This window comes from Coenobita brevimanus, chromosome 103 (genome assembly GCF_032717465.1).
Source record: "Coenobita brevimanus isolate Jiangsu-jjx chromosome 103, ASM3271746v2, whole genome shotgun sequence".
NCBI lineage: Eukaryota > Metazoa > Arthropoda > Malacostraca > Decapoda > Coenobitidae > Coenobita > Coenobita brevimanus.
Window position 1 is genome coordinate 3,884,155 of NC_137056.1, and position 22,940 is coordinate 3,907,094.

General features: G+C 42.3%; 2 protein-coding genes across 2 annotated transcripts in view; both read right to left on the reverse strand.

The window, feature by feature from the left end:
- Positions 1-1,706, reverse strand: part of Bruce (BIR repeat containing ubiquitin-conjugating enzyme) — a 131,833-nt gene extending 130,127 nt beyond the window's left edge. Inside the window, exon 1 of the mRNA XM_080284846.1 lies at positions 1,526-1,706. Within this exon, the coding sequence (XP_080140972.1) occupies positions 1,526-1,706 (181 nt within the window). The remainder of the gene's footprint in view (positions 1-1,525) is intronic.
- A 7,782-nt stretch (positions 1,707-9,488) lies between these two features.
- On the reverse strand, positions 9,489-18,542 carry LOC145415742 (uncharacterized). Its single transcript, XM_080284975.1, has 9 exons — positions 18,179-18,542; positions 14,482-14,601; positions 12,966-13,157; positions 12,582-12,797; positions 12,015-12,201; positions 11,544-11,666; positions 11,010-11,280; positions 10,376-10,554; positions 9,489-10,054 (listed from the first exon to the last, which is right to left on the reverse strand). The coding sequence occupies exons 1-9, from the start codon at positions 18,338-18,340 to the stop codon at positions 9,915-9,917; spliced, it is 1,590 nt and encodes a 529-aa protein (XP_080141101.1). The 5' UTR covers positions 18,341-18,542; the 3' UTR covers positions 9,489-9,914.
- Positions 18,543-22,940: the final 4,398 nt, after the last annotated feature.

The window sequence follows — 22,940 nt, forward strand, 5'->3', positions numbered from 1 at the left end:
TCCAACGACCATCATCCACTCACTTGATGTAGTGCTGCCTACTTCCTCCTTAGACTTTATCATTCTTCTTCTGTGCCTGCCCTCCTCTCTTCCTATTTCTCCCATCTTTCCTGTCACTTCTTATTGCTTTTCTTTCCTTTACAGGTGGCTTTACATTGAGTGACAAGCCAAATGGTTTCCTGTAAGCCAAGAAACCATTTACAACGCTGGGTGGTAACCATATAACCAAACCATACATGTTCCCTACGTGTCAGCATGTGGGTTGGTGGAGGGTTAGTGCCCCTCCCCGTAAAACAATAACTCAAAGTCAAATGGCCACTCCTTACGGGATTATGACGTCTGGCAATAGATAGATAGATAGATAGATCTACAAGAGAAATGTACACTTCTGAGTAAAACTTTAATCTTTTAATGAAATAATCAAGGATCAGCAGTAAAACATTATGAAATCCATAAATGTACTGTACTAAAAATTTACCAAAACTACTAGGGTGTTGTCCTTCACACCTTCTGGGAAGATAGGAATAGCCTTGAATGTTCATAAAACGTAATTTAAAAAAAAAATAATTTGGTTTTACGCCAGGTATCCCCGAAGGGCTAAGGCGTTGCCCCTGGGTAGATGACTTTTGGACTGGTGCGTGTAGCATTTTATGACCAGATGCCCTTCCTCATGTCTACCAGTGACCCTTGGGTGGATTCGATCCTCCAACCCTTCGGTCAGAGTGGAGCACTATAACCCACTGAGCCACGAATGTTTATAAAATGTATTTTAATTAAATTTAGTATTGCTCACATATACAGTATTCAATGTTTGATAAGGTCTGACTGATTATGGTCAAGCTAATCATGGGCAAGTTATGTTTGTAATTCTTCTTCCTATGTAAAGACACTAAAAGCATTTTTGTAAATTTCTTGGTTTTTATGATTCCCAATAACTGGTAACATGCCTGTGCTTTTGCATTATTTGACTTATTATAGACTGCAACATTTAGTGCTGTAAATAAAAGAAGTACATGAGGTATAACACACAGACTAATACAGTTAAGAGTTTCATGATGCACACAACATGCAATCACCAATTAATTATGCCTCTAACAATCTACAACAGCTTCAACAGTTACGTTACATTATAATAAACACCATTATAAAGGCCCAAACAAAATTATATACTGAAGGTCATGCAGCATTAAAATACCAATGGCAAGAAAAATATATTTACCTTCCACCCACAACAAAAAATGAAAATTATGCTTCCACTTACAATTCTTGTCCATTAAACGACACACATATCCTTCCATACAGCACATATATTCCCAAGGACTATAAATAAAACTTCCAGCACTTAAAAAGAACTCAAAAAATGTAATTAAAACAGTGCCTGCAGTGGAGCTGCTATGCCTTGACGAAATTTCATCCAAATGATGAGTTCCTTCTGACAAACTTAACCATTATTATCGTCGTGCAACGGGGCTCGCCATGACTTCGAGGCGTTAAAATGATACATGTGGAGGGTGTGATGACTTACCATGCAGTTGTACGTCCGAGAGCTTGAGGGAGGAGTGGGGGTCGAACACTCTGATCCTGTTATCACGGGTAGTAACCAGGAACACATTTAACGCCTGGTGGAAACACAGCCCCTCTATGCTATCTCCTAGCACAATACAGCCATCTTCCTCTAAACACAGAATATCATTCGGCACAGACATTTTTCATTGCGATCTTTGGATGATGTACTGTCACACAATAAGGGAAGGGGTGAGGAGGCTCTGCGATGCTCACTTGTCCGGGAACAGCTGTTGCCTCGTAGCCACCTCAATCCTGTCCGTATCCCGCCGTGCCCGATCTAATACTATCCACTAACTACCTTATTGTCGCCCCTGCAGGGTTTTCTCTTGTAATTTACGTCATGAGATATCTCCTATCCACCATATCATAACATCTCCTGATTTTTTTTGCCAGTAAGACAAATTCATGGACTTGCGGATGTATCATCTTTATTTTTTTTCTTTTTAAAGATTCCCAGCCTACACACGAATCATTCATGGTTTGAGCGGATGTGATGAACCTTCCATGGTGCAATTATTCTTTTTGTTTTCTGCTGTCATAGCTCATACGTATAATTTACTTATATATATAATCCCTGTTATTTGCACTGAGAAGTTAATCAACTGTGTTTGAATGAGGCAGTAGGTGTTGTCATTGTTGTCATATCATGCCTCATACTTTGATGCATGTTTTTAGATGCAGTCAACAGGGACTGACAATAAGATGTATATTAAGTATTAATAAGAGTCTACAGAATTTAACTTAAAAAACAGCACTCGGAAAGTTCAGGAAATAGATGGTGCAACACGAGGGGAAGACTATACGGGACAAAGAAAAAAAAAAAATCTTGAATCTACTCTGCTGAGAAGAGCTATGCGGGGAGAACCGCCCCTCCTTGGCACACACACACACACACACACACATACACACAATCAGTCAGTAAAGGAAAGCGTTAATTAACAAACTATATAGAGACTATCTCATTAATAATCGGTAAGTGCGTGTACTCAGTTAACAGGCTGTGGTGGTGCCTCAAATTCAGGAGCACTGGAGGCAGCTCTTCTCACTGCAGTCTACATTCATCCCACTTCAGACTGTGTGTGTGTGTGTCTCCTAGCCAAATAGACAAACAACTGATATAAAGGGGATGGGGTCGTGGAAGGAGGAGATGGGGATTTTGAGAGTTGGATACATATAAGATATATAGTTATATACATATATTATGCATGATGTGCCATACCCAGTTTGTTATATGGTTTAAACTCGATATATGCAACACTGCGGAGGAGACTGAAAGACGTGTAGTTTCATAGTCAGAAACTAAAGGGGTAAAGAAAACATGAATGTAATTTCCTCAGTAGCCAATATAATCCCTTCAATCTTGTGACTATTTCTCTCTTATTTTTGCGACCTCCAGACGATTTTGTTTAACTCTGGGAAACCTTGTCGCAGTGAGCAGGATAAAAGAACTCCATTTAACTCTACCTGTGTGAAAGGCCTCTTCACGACTAAATAAAAGTCAAGAGGTAGAAAGCATAAAACGAAAAGGACGTCATCGTAGTTAAGGGGTTAAGTGGATCTTGAGAGCACCCAGCCTTTCTTCGTGAAACTATAATATGCATGTAAGGAATACAATGAAACTTTTCAATGATCACGAGGAACAGAAACCGAGAATATTAAAGAAATGCGTACCTGTAAAATGTGTACGCAGAAGAAAAATGAATAAACTGTTTCTGGGTCATGTGTGTGTGTGTGTGTGTGTGTGTGTGTGTGTGTGTGAACATAAGAACATATAAGAACAGAGGACAACTGCAGTAAGCCGGTTGGGCCATGCTAGGCAGCTCTTAGAAGATAACGGAACTACTAGAATTAGATAAAGATAGCAAAGAAGTGTGTGTGTGTGTGTGTGTGTGTGTGTGTGTGTGTGTTTTGCCCAATACAGACGGGTAGCCAGGAAGGAGGGGCACCCACAATGAAGTCTAGAATGCAGCGTTTTGTATCAACTACTGCACATTACTTTTGTTTATTTGGTCAACTGTAAGAGTGGCAACTTAAAAAGTTTAACCTTGTTACGTCCGCAGCAGACGTGTGCTGGACGCGTAAGTGTGAACGTGTGCATTGTACGATCCGCTTACACATCCTTCATAAGAGCACTACACACGTTCGAGCCTTGTTTGACGGACTCATAAGTGCATTATATAACATACGTCAAAACACAAGTTCACCTCCTGTCGCTAGTAAAATAACCCACCCTTGCCTCACTCACTGAATGCAATGAGGCATGATGTGCTTTTGATTATACTGTATATGAAAATCCGTTTTGCTGTTGTACAGTGGTTGTGAAGGTTTATGATAGTATTTTACTCATTTTCTATATCATCGTTTGCGGTTGGCGTGAGCGTAAAAACTAACAGGGTCAGAACAGGGACATTTTCACATCAGCTTAGGTCTTAGGGGTACTTATAGCATTTACTATTTGCATTTGCCACGCAGACTCTTTCAAGCACCCGCGACTCACTCTTAGCTCAATTAAAAAAAAAAAAAAAAAAGTATGACGCTGGCTGAAACTGACAAAACTGTACAGCTTGATACTGAGTCGTAGTTGCATGAAATTGCATGATCCTCGAGCAGCTATGAGGTGACAATTATTCTTCTTAGTTACTAGCCAGATTAGCCCTGCAAACTGTCTACACCTGACCATCAACTGACCTGAAAGGGGTCAGGGACCCTTGTCAGATTAGAATAGGCTAAACGCTCTATAATGTGTTAGAGACTGTGAATGGAAGTGGCCTAGCATTTTGCGTGGATGTGTTTTTGTTAATGTGGATCCACGCTCATCTATACGCAAACCAAGTACTATAGACTGAATTTGATTTTCGCTTGCAATCCACCGTCCTCCTTTCGGGGATTACGAAGGGAGATGATGGACGTTTATATACGGACAAGAAAGCCGCTCGGTTATATTGGTGCCAATAGGTAAAGGGGTCCCTCTTCATCACCTAAGTGGATGACAGTGGTGTAATCCTTTAATGATCTCGTCTTCCAGGCTCATAGCGTTTTAAGTGCTGGAGGGAGCCGGACATCATCCTCCCTCCCCACACCTGGGATGTAAGCAGGGGGAACAGCGGCGAATGAAAGCAGAAAAGGTGTGTGGTGGGATAAGTGTGGTTTGGAGGAGTGATGGAAAAGCAGAGGAAGGTAGAAACTAATGTGGGGGGGAGGGCGAGGGGCAGCTCGAGGAGGAGGAGGAAGAGGGCGAAGACGAGGGGGAAGCATTACGTCTCCGTCTTCGGGAGGGGCGTGGAGGGGAAGCCAAGCTGCTCTAAGGACTGTTTCTCTATCAGGGCAATAGTGGTTCCTAGGTCCGCCCCCACCAGGGAAAGGTGGGGGGGGGGAACGGAGCCGTAACTGGGCCGGCGGGATGAGGTACGTCAGCTACGCCGCTCGCCGGGTCGCCCCTGTTGCTGAAGGTGGGGGGAAAAGTAGAGCTCCCCCCCCTCGGTTGAACTACCCCTCGAGGGAAGAGAAGGGAGCGACGAAGGAGGGGGGGGGGACCTCCTCCTGGGTCGGCGTCCGTGCGTCTGGAGGGAGGCAGCGAGAAGGAGCCCTTGGGCGCACCGTGCCTCCCGCTCTGCTCCGAAGTTCAGCGGTGAGGGGCGGTGCCAGGAGCGGTGAAGACAGGGGAGGATAACCCGAGGGAAGCGAGGCGGGGACTGGTTGGGAGACCGGGAGGAGACTGGGAGGGTCTTCCCCCTGAGTCCGAGTCCTGGTGTCCGGGGGGAGGCTATGGGGGGCCTCCCCTGGGGACATCTTGCCTCTCGCTCTGCGCAGGCGATCGCCTACGATGGGGTCGGCCCATCGCAGGGTGAACCCTTTGCTATTCGCCCACTTTTGCGCTGCTTTCCATCTGAACCTCAGCGACTGGGCCTCCTGAAGAGAAGAGATGTCTTCTCCAGCGTCGTCTCCGGATCGAAGTCAGGAGACCCACGGGGAGCACACCGGGCAGTTACCCGGGTGAAAGAACTTGTCCCGGATGCAGGAAGAGTGGGAGATGCAGTGCAGTTGGCCATCTCCGACGAACGAAACGGCGCACTTGGGGTAGGCACAGCGGGACTTCGACATCGTCACAGGAACACAGAAGGTAAGAAAAGAAGTGGTGAGAGAACTCCCGTTAGAGAAATTGACGGAGGAGCAGCGGTGTACGTCTGTCTCTGGCTGAGGGAGAACAAATCATGAGCCACGGCTTCACCTCCTGGACATTTATGGCAGAGCTAGACAAAAGGGTTATGTCCTGCGGGATGCCAGTTGCGCCCAATTACAAAGTTAAGGACAGACCCTAAAAGAATTTACACGAAGTAGCAAGTAGGTGTGAATTGATTCTCAGCAAGTAGGTATGGTCTGATTCCATTTTTAAATAGTTGTGGCCCGAAAAACGTCAAGAGTTTTCAGATGAACTGTGATATGCTCCCTGATAAATTCGCTCCCGTAACATTAAAAGGAGACGAAAGGAGCATACAACTATCACATAGTGAGTCGCCGCTTTTAAAAAGGTCTTAACATTTTAGTTACTCATAAGGTACCAGTTTCTTTAATAATATTGTAGGTCATAAAAAATACATATTAGCTGTAACTTATTTTTGCTAATCAGTTGCACTCCCAGCGGAGTTGTAGTAGTAGCAGTAGTAGTAGTAGTAATAGTAGTACAATAGTAATAGTAACAGTAGTAGTAGTACAGCAGTTCCAACTCCCGGACAATATGAATATGAACCTAATGGACTACAGACCAAGTTGCCCTTCTTCCAGTCTACCATTCTCCATTCAAGGAATAGGGAGGGGTTTAAGGGACATTAGTATATCCAGGCAGCTCCACTGCTCCGCCATGTTGGTGCCATGTCAAGGCATTCCTCTCCAGCAGCATCTATCGGAGCAAACCATAGCAGCAGTATAGGTATGCAAGTTCGGATAGAGAGTTGCAGTTGGGCGGAGGAAAAGCATACTTCATCCGCAGTGGGGCGGAGGAAAAGCATACTTCATCCACTGATCTTTACAATCTCTGGCAAAATTTAACACGCTGCATCCTGTGAGAGATGACCTAACTAATTATATTACAGTATGAATATTCCTCCCCTCGGTCCATGACACACCACCACTAAACCATCCCTTCGTTTCGTGCTTCATTGATCACTTCTGTTAACTACTCTCATTTTATCACACGTCTGGATTATCTTTACAGACATCAATAAATGTCTGTCCAAGATTCCAGCCTCTACTTCACACCAAGGTCCGAATGTTAAGTAGACCTTGCTTCACACTTTGAGCTAGTCCGGTCACATTACATAATATTAAAGAATCGTCTATGGGCAGATTAAATACCAAGTCTCTCAGCCAAGTAAAATTAGCCAGCAGAGGAAAGTGGGAAACAGACGAGATGGAACAGAAGGTGCTCCTTTTCCCAATTGTACTGTTCAGCGAGTACTGTATCAGGACAGTTTTCAGCTCTCCCAGCTGAGTAGGTTAGCCTATACATCACTCTGGGATCACGACTTTTGATGTTATCCCTTCATTGACCTCACAGATCTCTGATCAGGGTAATGTTTCTTGACTGGCTTCTCCTGTGGCAGGTCAGAGTCAGATCGCCTACAATATCTCTCTTTCAAGAAAGCCTTACTGGCTATTACTGAAAACAGATACTTTAACACAGACCCATTTTTGAATATCTGGCTGTGGTAAAATAGAAAAATCAGTGAAATAAATGAGAATATAAGTAAATTATTTTCATACAACATACAATGGAGTCAGTCACATTTTACTCAGCTGGGTTTGAGAGAGACTAGAACTAAATTTATATCTAGCAACTATTATAGTCCACTAAACTTCCTCACAGGCACTGATATGCAGCGTACACATGCACTGAGGACCCTAGGCAGAACAGCTGCAGCATCCACCTTGGAGCCAAACCACTTATTTCCTGCTCCTTGCCATGGGAAAGACCCTGCTATGGTGAGGCAGTCTATAAGAGGGTGCAGCATCCCTACACTGTGTGCGTTCTGTACTGTACCTATAGGACTGGCCCACAGCAGCAGTTGCCTACCTTTAGTTGACAGGCCCACCCAGTCAAGCAGACCAGGGTTAAGTAACATCCATCCATCTATCATCCAATCCTATGTTACCCCCTAAGGAGCGAAGGAGCCCGGGCTTAGGCAAGTTGGTCCTGACATTTATGATGAAAGTGACCAACCTCACTCATCCTGAGTGGCCTAACATGAGCAATAAATCCCAACCAGCTCTTGGATATAAACCTACACAGACTCAATCCGATTGGAGAGTCTTAATTACCCACTAAACCACCAGAAGCATATACTTTTGTTATATGGATACCACCTAGCATAGTAAATGCTTTACTGGTGTGTAGGAAACCATTTGGTTTATCACTTAGTGTAGAGTCACCCATAGGCAAAAGGAAAAGGAAAGAATGAAAGAAAGACAGAAGAGGGAACGTAAAGTCACCCATAGGCAGAAGGAAGAGGAAAGAATGAAGGAAAGATGGAAGAGGAAGGAAGGGAGGAATGGGCAGACACCCAAAGCAGCACTACACTGAGTGAATGGTGAGCATCCCCACCTACCACAACATTAAGTAACAACTTCCTTAATTTAGGATTACTGGTAAAAATGATGTGGTTGATTCACTTACACATGTGGGAAGCATATGGTTCTCCATCCTATCATCCATCATCTAATCCAGTGTTGCCCCATGAGGACTGTAGGAGCCCAGGGCCAGGCAAGTTGGTTCTGACATTTAAGATGAGTGACCATCCTCACTCACCCCTGAGTGCCATTACATGAGCAATAAACCCCAACCACTTCTTGGATATAAACATGCACTGGCTCAATCAAATTGGAGTGCCTTAATTATCCATTAAACCACCAGGTGCCATAATTTGGTTTTATGGTTACTACCACGCAAAGCAAATAGTTTCCTGGTGTACAGGAAACCATTTGGCTTGCCACTCTGTGTAGTCACCCAGAGACAGAAGGAAGAGTAAGAATAATAGATAGACAGAAGAGAGGACGTAAACAAGGAAGGAAGAAAAGAAAGGGCAAGCACCTGAGAGCAACACTAAATCTAGTGAGTGGATGGTGGGTGCCCCCACCTACCACTAATGCCTGTAATTCAGCACTGCATTAAGGATACCCTCATTTCATACAGATGGCAAAATTTGAAAAATAATACATCTACCAAAGAAACACCGTAAACTGGTGTGGCCACAGACGAATGGTTTCCTTGTCTTCCACCATCAGGCTGCTCTTCTGCAACCTACAGTAAATCCCCTTCATATATATCTTTCCACCACATAGTCTCCCTCTCCACCTCCCACACTTTCCTAGTCACTCATTTTCTATTCTTTCCATGGCCAAACTATCTCAAGACACTTGTAATGCCTTCCAGCACATTGAAAAATGTTTCACTACAGTCTATTACACATGAAAGACGAGTCTCACCGAGTTTTGTACAAGAACTGAGTAATAAGCAAGGTCATTAACAAGCTATCTATCTATTGCTAGATGCCTTAATCCCATTTGGGGTGGCACAAACAAATCACCTCCATGTCACCCTATCCCCTGCCATTCCACTGCCTTGCTCCCACCTCACATCCCCCCCTCTTAGATACCTCTCCACTATCTCATCCTTGGCCTCCCCCTCCTTGTGGTAGGTCAGGGTGCTCACCATCCACCCACTTAGTGTTGTGGTAGTTTTTAGGGTACCTCTGCACTGAGTGGCAAGCCAAATGATTTCCTGTAAACAGGAGAGCATTTACAACACTGGGTGGTAACCTTATAACCAACCAACATGTATTCCCTATGTGACAACAAGTGGTTTGGCAGAGGGTTAGTGCCCCTACCCTGAAAACAACTAAATAAAAATACAAACAAGGTCATTAACAAGCACATTTATTTATTTTCAAAATGATATGTTATTACAACTTATACACCTATGTAGGTAGACATTAAATTGGATGGAGTCAGTTGCACCTGATGCAGGCAACAATATGAACCAGCCAAAGCAAGGAAACGTTAAAAAATATAGCTGAAAACTTGCCTTAATATTAAAAATATGTACTCCTAACTGCATTAAAAAAAACAACTTCTTTTATATATGGTAACCATACAATAAATTATTCACCTTAATGCAACCATAGCAATTCAACTGATTGCATGAAGCAAATGAGACAATTAAGCACAGCCATTTTTATGATGTTCCCTACAGTTCCATTAAATAATACTGTACAATAAAATGCTTATCCAATACTATTACTTTTGCGCATTTAAGTTACTGCATATTTAATCCCTGACCAACCCAATACAAATCATTAGGCCCGTTGTGCCTCTCTAAGAAAAACGAGACTCTTGCTGGCATGCCTGAAGAGTACATTCATGTGAGAACCCAATGCCACATCTTCCAGCCTCACCACTGATGCAACTCTACCTCGCCGCACCGCTACAGCTGTCCCTGCAATCAATTATGAATCGAGTTAAAACAATATCAAAGATTATCATGATGCACAGAGTTCCTAGGAATTGGCTGTTATACAGACAATATAGTACACTAATGTCAGTGCAATAACTGTTAACATACTGAAAAGATACTTAAAGATGTTTACACGACTGACATTTAATCCCTGAAGGCTAGGACACTAAGCTTCTATTCTACCTACACAAAAAATATTATAATTAACTAAAATACAGAATTAAAAGGATTAAAATACTTAAATATTGGATTTAAACTTCTGTATCTTATCTTATATGATGAAAAGAAAAAGATGAATCATACCAGTGACTACGAGGGTGTGGTCTTCCTCTCCATGAAGCGAGACATCACAGGTAACAGTGACCCTGACCCTCTTTGTGACATAACCCTCTGATGAGACATGGCTGCTCTCCTCTACCTGTGGGATGTCAGCACGGAATACACGTGCCCATCCCAGATCCTCACCACATGTGCTACTGATCCTAAAAATATGAACCCTTGATTTAGAAATGGCACAACTTTGGCAGGTATTAAAAAAAAAAAAAAAAAAAAAAAAAAAAAAAAAAAAAGTCTATCTATCTATCTATAGCCCGACGCCCTAATCCCGCAAAGGGTGGCTGCAGACAAAACGCCTCCAAGTCACTCTGTCACCAACCATATGACTACCCTCCCCCCAACTCACCCCCCCCCTCCCTCAAATACCTCTCAACTCCATCCCTCCACCTCATCCTCGGTCTACCCCTCCCTCTCCCTCCCTCCACCTCACCTACATACATCCTCTTAGTCAGTCTTTCATTCTCCATTCTCTCATAAAAAAAGTGCTGCACCTAAAAAAATACAGTATGGTAGTTTTGGTACTATACTAGACCAGTACTATATGCAACAGATTCAAATTTTTCCATTGTTTTTAGGGAAGGAAGAACCACACTATACAGACCTGAAGTCATCACCAGGAGTGACTGCCTGAATGGAGAACCCATAACCTTCGGGGTTTGTGTCACTCCAGAAGTAATTTTCATTGTTGTTGAGATTCTGGCTAGCAAATGTAAGTCGCTTGCCATACCCTCGCCCCACTGACTGTAACAGAAGGGCAGCACCATTGAAGAGAGGACGGCGGGAGTCTGAGGGCCTGACACGATATTTGAAGCCTGTGTTGATGCGCGGGTCAACGTATGTCCCAATCACTGGCAGTTCATGAGGAAGTAGACCTGGTGGGTAAAAGTATGAACTGAGGATTACGAATCTTATTCCCGAGTAAACGGACCATGAAATTATAGTAAGGTTTAATAAGTTATTACCATAGCTACACTTTACAGCAAAGTCCAAACACAATACCGTACTTCTTAAATTTTGATGATAACGCAAATCTGGGAAAGAAAAACTTCAGTACTGTACTAACATGATAATTGTACCTTAATTCAGTAACAGTCACATCACAATGAATTCAAGAATGTCTTGAGGCAATACTAACCTTTGATGGTGTACTTTGTGGGAATGTCACCAATCTTGCTGCCACTGACAGATATCCTGCATGTGTTGTCTACACCAGCTACCAGAGTCCAACCTCGCTCTCCACCCACCGAACAGTCCACAACTGCACAAACGTAAACAATTAGTTTAACACAAACCTTGTACCCTTCATGCAACAAATAATTAAAGACATCATCTTAAAATACAATGTGATTGTTTACTGCTTAACCTCTTTCAACTTGAGACTATAATTTGATTCTTCCTGCTACCAGATTATTCTATTTGCCTTAGATAATGAAGGGGGAAATGAAGCAATATCTAATCTCTCCTAGACCTAGTTTCCTTATGAGCTGCATATCATGTGGAAAGAAAAATATAATGAAAAACTGCTGTAGCAGAGGGACAGTTTTTTTTTTTTTAGTGACCAATTTGGTGTTAATTTTTACTACTGGCATCCTACGTGCTTACTTACTCTTATTTATTGCAGCCTGAGTCCTTGAGCCCTTAGCCTTAGATGCCAGTGCCACACCCCTGACTGTAAGCAGTTGCACCTGATGGGCTGGGTCAAAGTAGGACACCCGGCACAGCAACGCTACACGAGCCTTCTTCTCCACCTCTCCAGTCTCCAGTACTTTGTGTTCCACCTCCTCCTGTGGCTCCTGAGAAGATGAAGGGGCAGCAGTTGTCATATAAATGGAGTTCTCATTGTAAGGGAAGTGTTCAGAAGTGCTGTACAATATTTTCATCTGTCCATAGAAGTGATTTACTGTAAACTGGGTGCACTAGTATACCTGTATGCATAGCAGTGAAAATGTAACGGCAAATTTTTCTGCATTTTACTGCAGTCAAGGCCAATAAAGAATAGTAACTGTGTATAACATGGATTTACTGCTCAGCATGCACTTAATTCACAAGAAAATTTCTGCAGGAAAGGCAGACTGACTATCTCCTGTCGAATTATTTAACTTCATGCTCACTGGACTGTAAAACCAGACTGACACAATAAACTGAAGAGAGTTACCGGCTTATCCATACTAACCAGAATCTTGTCAACTTCAGCTGTGGCCACAGGGAAACTGTTGGCATCTGTAAGGGTAAACTTGTCACCCTCTTGCACCAAACATACAGCAAACCCATAGCCTTCTGGGTGAGTGTCTGACCAAAAGTAGTTCTCGTTGGTATTGTGAGAATCTCCAACAAACGTGATGCGCTTGCCATAGCCTCGTCCCAGTGCTGCCAGTCGCAGTGCTCGCCCCTGAAATTATACAATTACATGAATTCCAGGCATAGTGTATCTATCACCTGTACATACTTGAAGATTCAGCATAACCAGGTACAGAAAAAGGGACAATACAAAAGTATTACAGTACCCTTCAACAACTGCCTGTTGAAAGAGATGCTGCACAGTATACAAGTACTGTACCTTGAAGAGCAGCCTAGTTGAGTCAACTTGGCGTACATGGTAGCAGAAGCCAGGTACTATGGAGGGGTGAATGTATGTTCCCACCACTGGCCGCTCATGAGATTGCAGTCCTTTCACTTGGTATTGGGCTGGCACATCCCCTACCTCACTCTGCACCACACACACACCTGACCTGTCACCACTACTTGCTCGCTGAAAGAATGAGTATGGTAAGTTTCTCCCCTCGGAAAGCTAAGGGGTGGTGGGGCAACATCAAGCTTGACTAGTATGCCCAGCTTCATGGCTGCCCCAGCCATTAGCTTTTCATTAAAGCTAGATTTTTTTTGTCATACTATAATAATTAAACTTTATGCCTTTGCAAAGTTTTAGGTATAATGATAAATAATTATGGTTATCACTACAGAAATTCAATTACTGTACAGTATCTCTCATTATCAATAGGAAAGCTTATTTTCCTTAAGCTGTAATCCTGTTATTTTCAAGTGATGTAGACCATAACTTTCATTTCAAGCTTTAGATCCACAAACATTACTACAAACTTTTCTGACTATAAATCAAGCACTCAGTGTGCATGTGCCAGTCTCTGGTCTGGACTGTCCTGTGCTGGCTGCTTACTAGAGTCAACTTATGAAAGAAAAAAGTGTGAGCAAGATTAAACAGTTGCTGTGGGATGGGTGATGTGAGATTTCTTCCTGTAGCCATGTTGATCCTGTTCAACCACGGTCCTCTTGAGTGTTGTCCCAGTCTTCTGATGCTTCCCAGCCCAGGCCAGACCAACATAGTTATCATGCTCACACTCAAGACTCATTTCATTAAGAATTAAAAGTTAAATTTTACAAACTATGGCACTTCTTTAAGGAAGTGTCCAGACCAGATGGATTGACACAGCAAACAAATGGCAAGCATTCACGTTACTTAAGAGGAGTTCATCTGAGACAAACTCAGCTCTCGAGAAAGTGTCGCAGTGCCGGAGGTCCGGGTTTCTGGAAAGGAGAAGGTGCACGAGCGGCGACGTACCAACAAATACCCTCCCATCCCAAACCCAAAGAAATACTTCTTCCCCTAACTCTGCCCTGCCACAATAGCCATGACCCATACTGTACTCCTACAGTTGTTACAAAGTAACTACCCATTTCATTGTTATTTCTACTGTATACTGTAGTATACAAGTTGCTATGCTTGTATTTCTGTTCAGTGTCTAAAAATGGTTAAGCCAGTATATTCCATTCAGAACTTAATATACAGTACAGATTCTATGTTAATTTAAAAAATGTTTAAACGAAGTGACACCGTGTTACTGGAGACTAAAGTACAGATACTTAAATTAATGCAAATAAAATAAAACTGCCAATTAGTAAATAAAGTAACACTCTCATAATATACAGTATAATACAAAGAGCAACGTTATTATGAAGGAGTTAAACTTCACTACTTGTGTTTCCTGCTACCTGAAACTACAACCCACATACAAACCACCCTAGCGTCGCCAGAGGGAAGGTCTGGGTGTATGACTCACCAAGAGGTCCTCAGTCAGTGCAACTCTGCCAACCTCTTCCACCTTCAAGTCTTCAAACAGTCCCAGTTCATCCTGTTGCTTTGTTGGTGGCTCAGTCAGGAAGGGGCTCGTCACATCAGGCTGTAAGAACATGTATATATCATCATCATCATCAACCGTTTGAGTATCCACTGCAGGACCAGCCTATCCCGACCGAAGTGTGGACGATATAGCCAATGTATCTCTACCAAGTGGCTTAGGCTGTCTGGTAGAGATTGTATGTAGGGTGAGAAGTGCTTGTAAGTGTAACTGTAGTGTTGGAGTGGATTTGGGTGCATGTGTGTAGTCTGTGAACCAAGTGTAGTCGGCCCGCGCAAGCCGACTGGGTGCAGAATACTTTATAGTAAGCAAAACTGGTTCAACCACAGCACCCCTTGTGTCCGCCAATGCAGTACGTGGCCGGGTGAACACTCCCAAAGTTTATTACCTTGCCGGGGCGTGAACCCTGGCTCACCCGTGTACGAAAAGCACACTCTACCACTGTACCACAGAGGCTCCATTAATATATATATATATATATATATATATATATAATCAGAAGCCATTTTACTAGCTGAAGGACTAAACTTTTGGAATTAGGAACATGCTATATTTCTCACTTAATCTCAAGGTGGGAAAAAGGGTCAGGACTGATTATTAGTTTACTATTATACTATAAACAATAAAGACTATGCAAAGATATATATGAGGGTTGAATGCATACCAGTATCATCTCACTACAAGGTTGAGAAATCTACTGTACTTTGGTCAATAAAATACAGTATTTCATAGGGGAGTTTAAATTTGTGTCCTGTCTTGTTCATTAAAAGCACCTAATCTTTGAGGTGGGTAAATGGACGACTATTAACAAAATTACAGTACAGTAAATGGAAGTCAACTGACATCACCTTTTCACTCAAATGTATTAGTAGTCTGCTAATCACGCCATCCTATCGACTGAAATATTTCCAGATTCATAGGACTTCACCAGCTTTGTGTTAGCGTCACAGACTTATATACTTCAAAATATTCACTTCAACAAACAATTTCCTCCTACACCATGACAACTTCAAAAATCTTAATGATCACTATAATGCATTGCAAAGCAAAACTATACGGACACCGCCTAGGTAAATATCTCCAACATATACAATACTGTACGAGTATAATGAAATGGGTGGGTTGACTGAGGGGGTGCGAGAGTGGATTGGGGATAAGGGTGTGGGTTGGCTGTGGGGGTGGGAGAGTGGAAGGAGGATGAGAGTGTGGGTTGGTTGTGGGGATGCGAGAGTGGAAGGGGGACAAGGGTGGTACTGTATGCGGATGAGTTTTGGGGTAGGGAAATGCGAGGGGTTGAAGCTGAGTGTGGGGTGGAACGTTGAAGTTGTGTGGTGGTGGTGGTGGTGGGGGAGGGGGAGCTGGGGTTGTGTGGGGTGTAGAAAATCTGGGGACGTGAGGGTGGAGGTGGAAAGTTGGGTGAGTGGGAGTGGAGGTCGAAAGTAGGGGACGTGTGGGTGGGTGGGGGGGTACGCATTGGGGGAATGTTTACTGGGGACTGATGAGTTGGTACTGTGCGTGAGGACGCATGTTGGATAAGGTGGTGTGTGGATTGGGGTGGAAAATTGGGAAAGTTTGAAGGGGAAGGGAAGCTAGGGAAATATGTTTGGTGGGAAGCTGAGAGAGCGGGAGCAACGTGAAGAATGTGATGAGAGAGAGAGAGAGAGAGAGAGAGAGAGAGAGAGAGAGAATGTGTGTACAGAAGGATGATCAATGTGTATGTGGTTATGTAGTGGAGGGGGGAAAGCAAAGGGACAAAAGGCATGCGCAAAGGCATCAGAAATTCAATCTTTCCAATCTACACCAAGTGACCTCCATAACACTACTGTCTCTACGTCGGCTTCGAATTTCATACTTTCTGCATTAAAACAAAGGCGATATCTTGGTTTCTGTATCAAAGATCTATCTATCTATCTATTGCCAGACGCCACAATCCCGTAAGGGATGGCCATTTGACTCGAGTTATTTATTTTATGGGGAGGGGCACTAATCCTCCACCAACCCACTTGTTGACACGTAAAGAGCACGTATGGTTTGGTTATATGGTTACCACCCAGCGTAGTAAATGGTTTCTTGGCTTACTGATAAAATTACTTCCGTTCAGAATCCGGGAAAGCTATAACGAAATTCGATAAGGGGAATCAGAGCACATCCGCTGTACAAAGATGTTCAGTGCTGAAACTTTGGGGTTACGCAGTTTTAATGAGAAACTGTCGTGTGTACCACAATCAGCGCTCAAATTAATTCAAAGTTATAACTGCAGAATATTGGTTATTTTAGTTGTCTGTTACTTTTATCATAATCTGAGGGTAATCTTCACAGGATGCGCCGTGAGAGAGAGAGAGAGAGAGAGAGAGAGAGAATGGGGGGGGAGGATTCGCTACAGGTTTATTCTATAAATGAAAAGGTGGAAGAAAACGAGGTCATTACTGGTATATTCTAGTATGCAACGGCCGCGACCCGACTATTGATCCAAAGGCCCAACAAAGGTCAAGGTCACATACGAGCTGCTGGGTCTTCTTTCTGCGCAGTTAGAGCTCCTACTACCCACCTTCCCTTAACCCCTTAATTCGGTGACCTAATTCTTCGTTATTCTTGCTAGCTGTTGATTTTATTCGCCCCCCGAGTCTAAAGCGAATGGGCTAGATAAACTTTTAGTAACATGCGTAGTCTCCCCCAAAATGATATATTTCCTTCCATCCATTCTTCCGATGTAAACCCCTACGGGCGGTTGAGGTGCCATTCATGGTGGTTAATCCACCATAATAAATCATTTTCTGGGTTACAGGAAAATGAATTGTCACTCGTTGCAATTTCTAGAAATCGCTCCTACACACACATCAATATAAAAATCTTGAGTTAAAAACTCCAAGTAATCGGAAAGCCGTGGAAAAAAAATATCAAAATCAACGTTATGGCACTCAGAAACTAGAATTGTAAGTTTGATCAAGGCAAACTGAAAAAAAAAAAAAAAAATCAGATGCCAACTCAAAGAAAAGCTTCGACGGGCATTGTACCCACTCGTAATTCTGAAAACCGTGATCAATACTCAGCTCAGTGACTCAGGCAGGACAAGTGTCGGGGAATCATTTCGATCCAGGTGCACTTTCATCATGAGGGCTTGAACCAGTTAAAGTATTTCAGTTGTTAATAAACGTTGAACGTGCGTTAAATCATCATAGGGTTTGAAAATTTCATTCACTGTAATTCTTGGACCGGGCATTAACCTACTGTATATTATGTGGTCTTCACCTCTTTAGCCTAGGCATTTAATCTGCCACCAGACGATTTTATTCAGCTCAAGGGGGATGCCTTTAAGGTGTTTGTGAATACAGCAAAGCACCTGTTCGAAAAATTACAAGCTGAATAATCCTGCCTCGGGACTGCATGAAAAAAGGTCATCCCTGCTTGAGTTAAAATGGTAAACGACACTCCACGTGACCTCTACCAAAGGTTCCTTTTTACCTGGTGTATCAATATATTCTACGTTATTTATGCAATGTATTCACATCAACTATGTACAAGGCATACAAAAGAATACTGTGAAACTTGCAAAACAAGTCAATAAGGGACCGATGTTACGGAGCTTGTTTAGCAAAGAAAAGAAAAAAAAAATGCTCACCTCCTCCTGCAGGTCATGGCGGTGATGGCGAGGCAGTCTGGGGGTAAAGGGCCGCTGTATGGAGTCTCGCTCATGGCGCCGGTTCATGGTGGACCAAAAGCGGTTCAGTTCGGCCGACATGAAGGCCTCGCGGTAGTTCTCCACGTTCATCTCGGCGGCCATGGTTCCCTTCAAGCTTGCCGGAGTCAACACAAATCAAGCAATATAACAGCCTTGTGTTTGTGATACGTTTGCAGCTGCTGGAGAATTAAAAAGCTTCAAGTAATCACACGTTGGAAAGTCTTCTCTTGTAATAAAACTTCTTAAAATACAGGCAACTGGAAATACTGAGCGTCTGAGCACCAACTTAATCACAACCTCCCTCTACGGCAGCTGCAGAATCAATACCAAAAATGGGTCTGCGCGGAGTATTTATGCTCTTGCTGGCGCGCAGGTCGGAAAAGAAACGTACTGCCTTCAGGTCATGAGCCTTATCACGTGATATATTATATCTTACATGGACATGATTGAACTTTGACATCCGCGTGAAGATATGGCGTAGACGCGTAAAGAGATATATAACAAAACGAATAGTTATTAATGATAAAGCTCCAGAGGAAAATGGTGTATTAATTCGACAGGTGTGGCGTGGGCCGTATTCATAACCTTTCTTAGGCTAAAATTGTTTCCTTATATTTTGTCATACAGCTACCAAACACTGCACGATAAAACTTGTTTGATATCTAAGCCCTTAAACTAACCGATTTCTTATTATACTTCACTAATCTAGAAACCTGTTTATCATTAGAATTAACTAGGATTTTTTATGAATACTCTTCCTGAGAGATATTCCCAGAAGCACCTGCACACAGCATCCCACATTTGTAGCCTAATTCCAAGCAGAAAGTTCTAGAAAAATCTGGACAACTTTTGCAATTTGTTAGCAAACTGTAATTAAGAAGTTATATTAGCTTCCCACCAAACTTCACCTTACAGCAGTTCAAGTCGAAATATATCAGATTTTTTATGAATGGAGGACACCCGTAATCTGGTGTATGGATTTAAATAATAATAATTTTTTCCTTCCTCTTTTCACCTAAAAAAAAAAAAAAATGTAGGCGTACTAATATGAATTACCGTGGATAATTCATCTGCTAATGCAAGTTATCTGACCTATTTGAAACCTAGGAGTTTTCCATCCCAGTGTTAACCCGGATAAAGTACCTAAGACGTGCTCTATATTTAGCATTGCACTAATTACATGCTGAGGGGACATTCTGAGAAACTCGTCAGGTCTTGGGTGATGGGCCATATTGCCGTGAGCAAGGCCTTGGCCGTGAGTATGGTTCAGTTAAACAGGGCCTTTACCGACCTCTCACGACTCCGGCATGTTCCTCAGGCTATGGAAAAATACCCTCCCCCCCTCTCTCTCTCTCTCTCAAGGAAGAAGAACAACAACAACAATAAAAAACGACGACAAAAATAACAACGACGACAACAACAACATATGGGTTCAGATAAAAGTGGCTTAGTGAAAGAAAAGGCTTCAGACGGTCCGCTGGGAAAACACAGGAAATCTGAAAGAGATTAAATTGGAAGGCAGCTCGGCACGAAACTAAGAACCCAGTGTTAGCCACCTCAGCAAAGCACATGTTTTAAATATATAAAGTTCCTATGACTCAGCTAAATAAAATTGTTTGGCGTTAGTTAGAATACCATAATTGTTAGGAAGCTCTCTGACTCATCTTGGCTGGTGCTCTGTCTTGAATATTCTCCTGTATGTTGTGTATTTTGCCGGGTGACTTTCGACGTAGTTTGTATGCATAACATTGAGGCTAGTGCCCAGATGCCGGAATAAACAGGGAAGAAGGAAGTGCCAGGAAGCCTTCTCCGTAGACCAGTATCCGGATGTGCCCTTGATATGCAGTTCCCATAAGAACATAAGAAGACAGGATAATTGCAGTAGGCCGGTGGGCCCATGCTAGGCAGCTCCTAGAAGAGTAACTGAACTGCTAGAATGAGATTAAAAAAAAAAAAAAAAAAAGGCTCTCCGCCGCCTTCCAAACCCTCCAGCCGAAGCCGGCAGGAAAAAGTCAGAACACCACGCAGTATAGAAAAACTGGCGTGGACATTTTGTTGGAAAGTGTGAAAGGAGAAAAGGAGACTATCATGATTAGACAGCTAGAATAAGACAAGGATAGTACACAGGACGAGACTATTAATGTGCCATGCGTCGAAATAAACGGAAATACCAGGGAGCTACCTTAACAGATAAATATGTGTGTGTGTGTGTGTGTGTGTGTGTGTGTGTGAGAGAGAGAGAGAGAGAGAGAGAGAGAGAGAGATTAATAAAATCGTCTGGAAGTTGGATGAATGGAAGTTTTTGTACAGAAGGAATAATACTGTTCCTAGCAGCTGAATAAAATCGTCCGGAGATACTATAGCAAGTACTAGCAATCCATCTCAAGGAAGCAGGAGTAATGGAAAATGAACCAGGCTTATCTTTTTCCTTCGTTTTTTTCCTCCTACCGGCAAAGGCACATATTTCGAGGAAGCGGGGTGAAGGCGCCAGTCTGGTTTTGCATTAATTTATAGACTTTCTCGGGCTTAAGTTATGACTAAGGTTGCATGTTGATATTCGTGTCCTCACTGTTGTCATGCAACCAAAACCAAGAGGAATTTTAAAGTGGAAAATTGAGCTTCAGTTGCGTTTATGATCCTTTATTTATGGTTTTATCGCGGCGCACATCAGTTTTTTTTTTTTTTTTCTTGGAGGGAACAATTTTGGGGGCTTCTGGCTTTTGGTTCCTACTTTCTTGCATTAAAGAAAAGTAGAAAAGAACTAGATGTACAACGGTGATTTTGTGTGATATGGTGAGAGGATGGTATGGTGTGTTGTGTGGTGTGGTGTGAGAGGGTGGTATGGTGTGTTGTGTGGTGTGGTGTAGTGTGGCGTGGTCTGGTTTCGCTTAAAGTACGAGTGATGCATCTCTCCAAAAATCGTCAGTGAGAGACAGACGGACGGTTAAAATGCGTATGTGATCTGCTTATGCTTTTATCTTTAATCAGACAAATACTAAACAACCAACCAGAACGAATATCTATGCAAAAAATATCTGACAAACCGATATCCGATAACAGTAAACCGGTTATGGAGAAATCCTGAAACCTGGCTAAGAACTTTTATGAATACCCTCCCCTGCAGGCCCACCAGTTGTCCACGTGATGCCCACATGACCTCCGCCTGACCCTCCGTCCTCTGACCTACCTATGGCACATCACAACCACTAGTTTTAATGGAGCTTGGCCAATTTCTAAAGGAGTCTGACCTTTGTACGCGATAAACATGCCTTCATAACACTGCACTAACACCAGTAAGCATATTTTAAAGCATTGTCACATTCATTGTAATCAGGAATAATTTTGTCTCAAGTTTTCAATAATTAACGTGGGGAATAATTCTGCTCTGTTGTATTTTCCACTTAACATTAGGAATAAGTTTCCGTTGTATTTTCAGTGATTATCATGAGGAATAATTTTGCTTTGTTGTCTTTCCCATTAATTATCATGATTAGTAATTTTGGTGTTTTATTTTCCACAAATTATCATGAAGAATAACTCTGCTTTGCCGTATTTTTCACTTAAATTATCGCAAGAAATCATTTTACTTTATTGTATTTATAATCTTAATCTTCACGATTAATTTTGCTTCGTCGCATTTTCCGCTTCAGTATTCACTCTAGTTTGGCTGTGAAGTGCTTAGTCTGAAAATGCAAAACATACACAAAGCACAAGAAACCTTATGAATATCGTGCCCTGTGCCTTTGAGGAGGTGCGCATTAGAAACTGTTTCCACGTGTCTTTTGTTATATTTTTTTCCTCTTATTTTATATTACTTTATTTTTCTTACCATGATTTCTTGACTCGTGGTTTGTGATAGCTTTTTGATCTCCACCACTCAAGCTTTTGGATGGTCTGGGTTTTGAGACGCCTCAGCATTTAAGCTTATCGAACTCAGCCAGCCACTACACATACCTCAAATAATCTCAGCTTTCCCCACCCTGCTTTATTCTGCCTCAAACCAGCTTACACCAGTCTCCGGAGAAAGGTAAGATAAAAAAGCATTGACGAACCGCAGAACACAGTGAAAGACTCATCTATAATGCACGCCCTGCAGGTAAAAATAGGATGACATAACAGAGATAGCCCGGGCTATTATACATTTCGGCACTATTCATATTTAATCTTCATCAACCTAATTTTAACTAATCTGTAATCTACATTCAATATATTAAAAACCCTAAACCTTGTTCAGTTTTTACGACTTTCAAAACAAGCGCACAGCGGTGAGTTATAAAAGGTAACGAAAATTTAGATGAATTCATCCGTAACATCCTCAACAAGTATAAACAAAGGAGAGGTTGAATGATGAGATTCAGTTCACGTTAGTAGATAAAACAAGCACTAAGTTAACAAGAGGTAATGTAATGATAACAGGAAGGGAATAACAAACGGAAACAAGAGTGAAGCTAAGGTTAAGGATGCTACACAAAAATGTAGACTACCAGTATCAATAAAGCAGGAAACGAGCAACATTGTAAAAAAAAAAAAAAATACGAAACAAAAATTAGTATATAATTCTTATAAGTTATACGAAATAAAAGTAAAACGAAAAGTGAACTACTAGAATGAGATAAGGATAGCAAAGAAGAACCTTCTTCTTTGCTATCCTTATCTCATTCTAGTAGTTCAGTTACTCTTCTAGGAGCTGCCTAGCATGGGC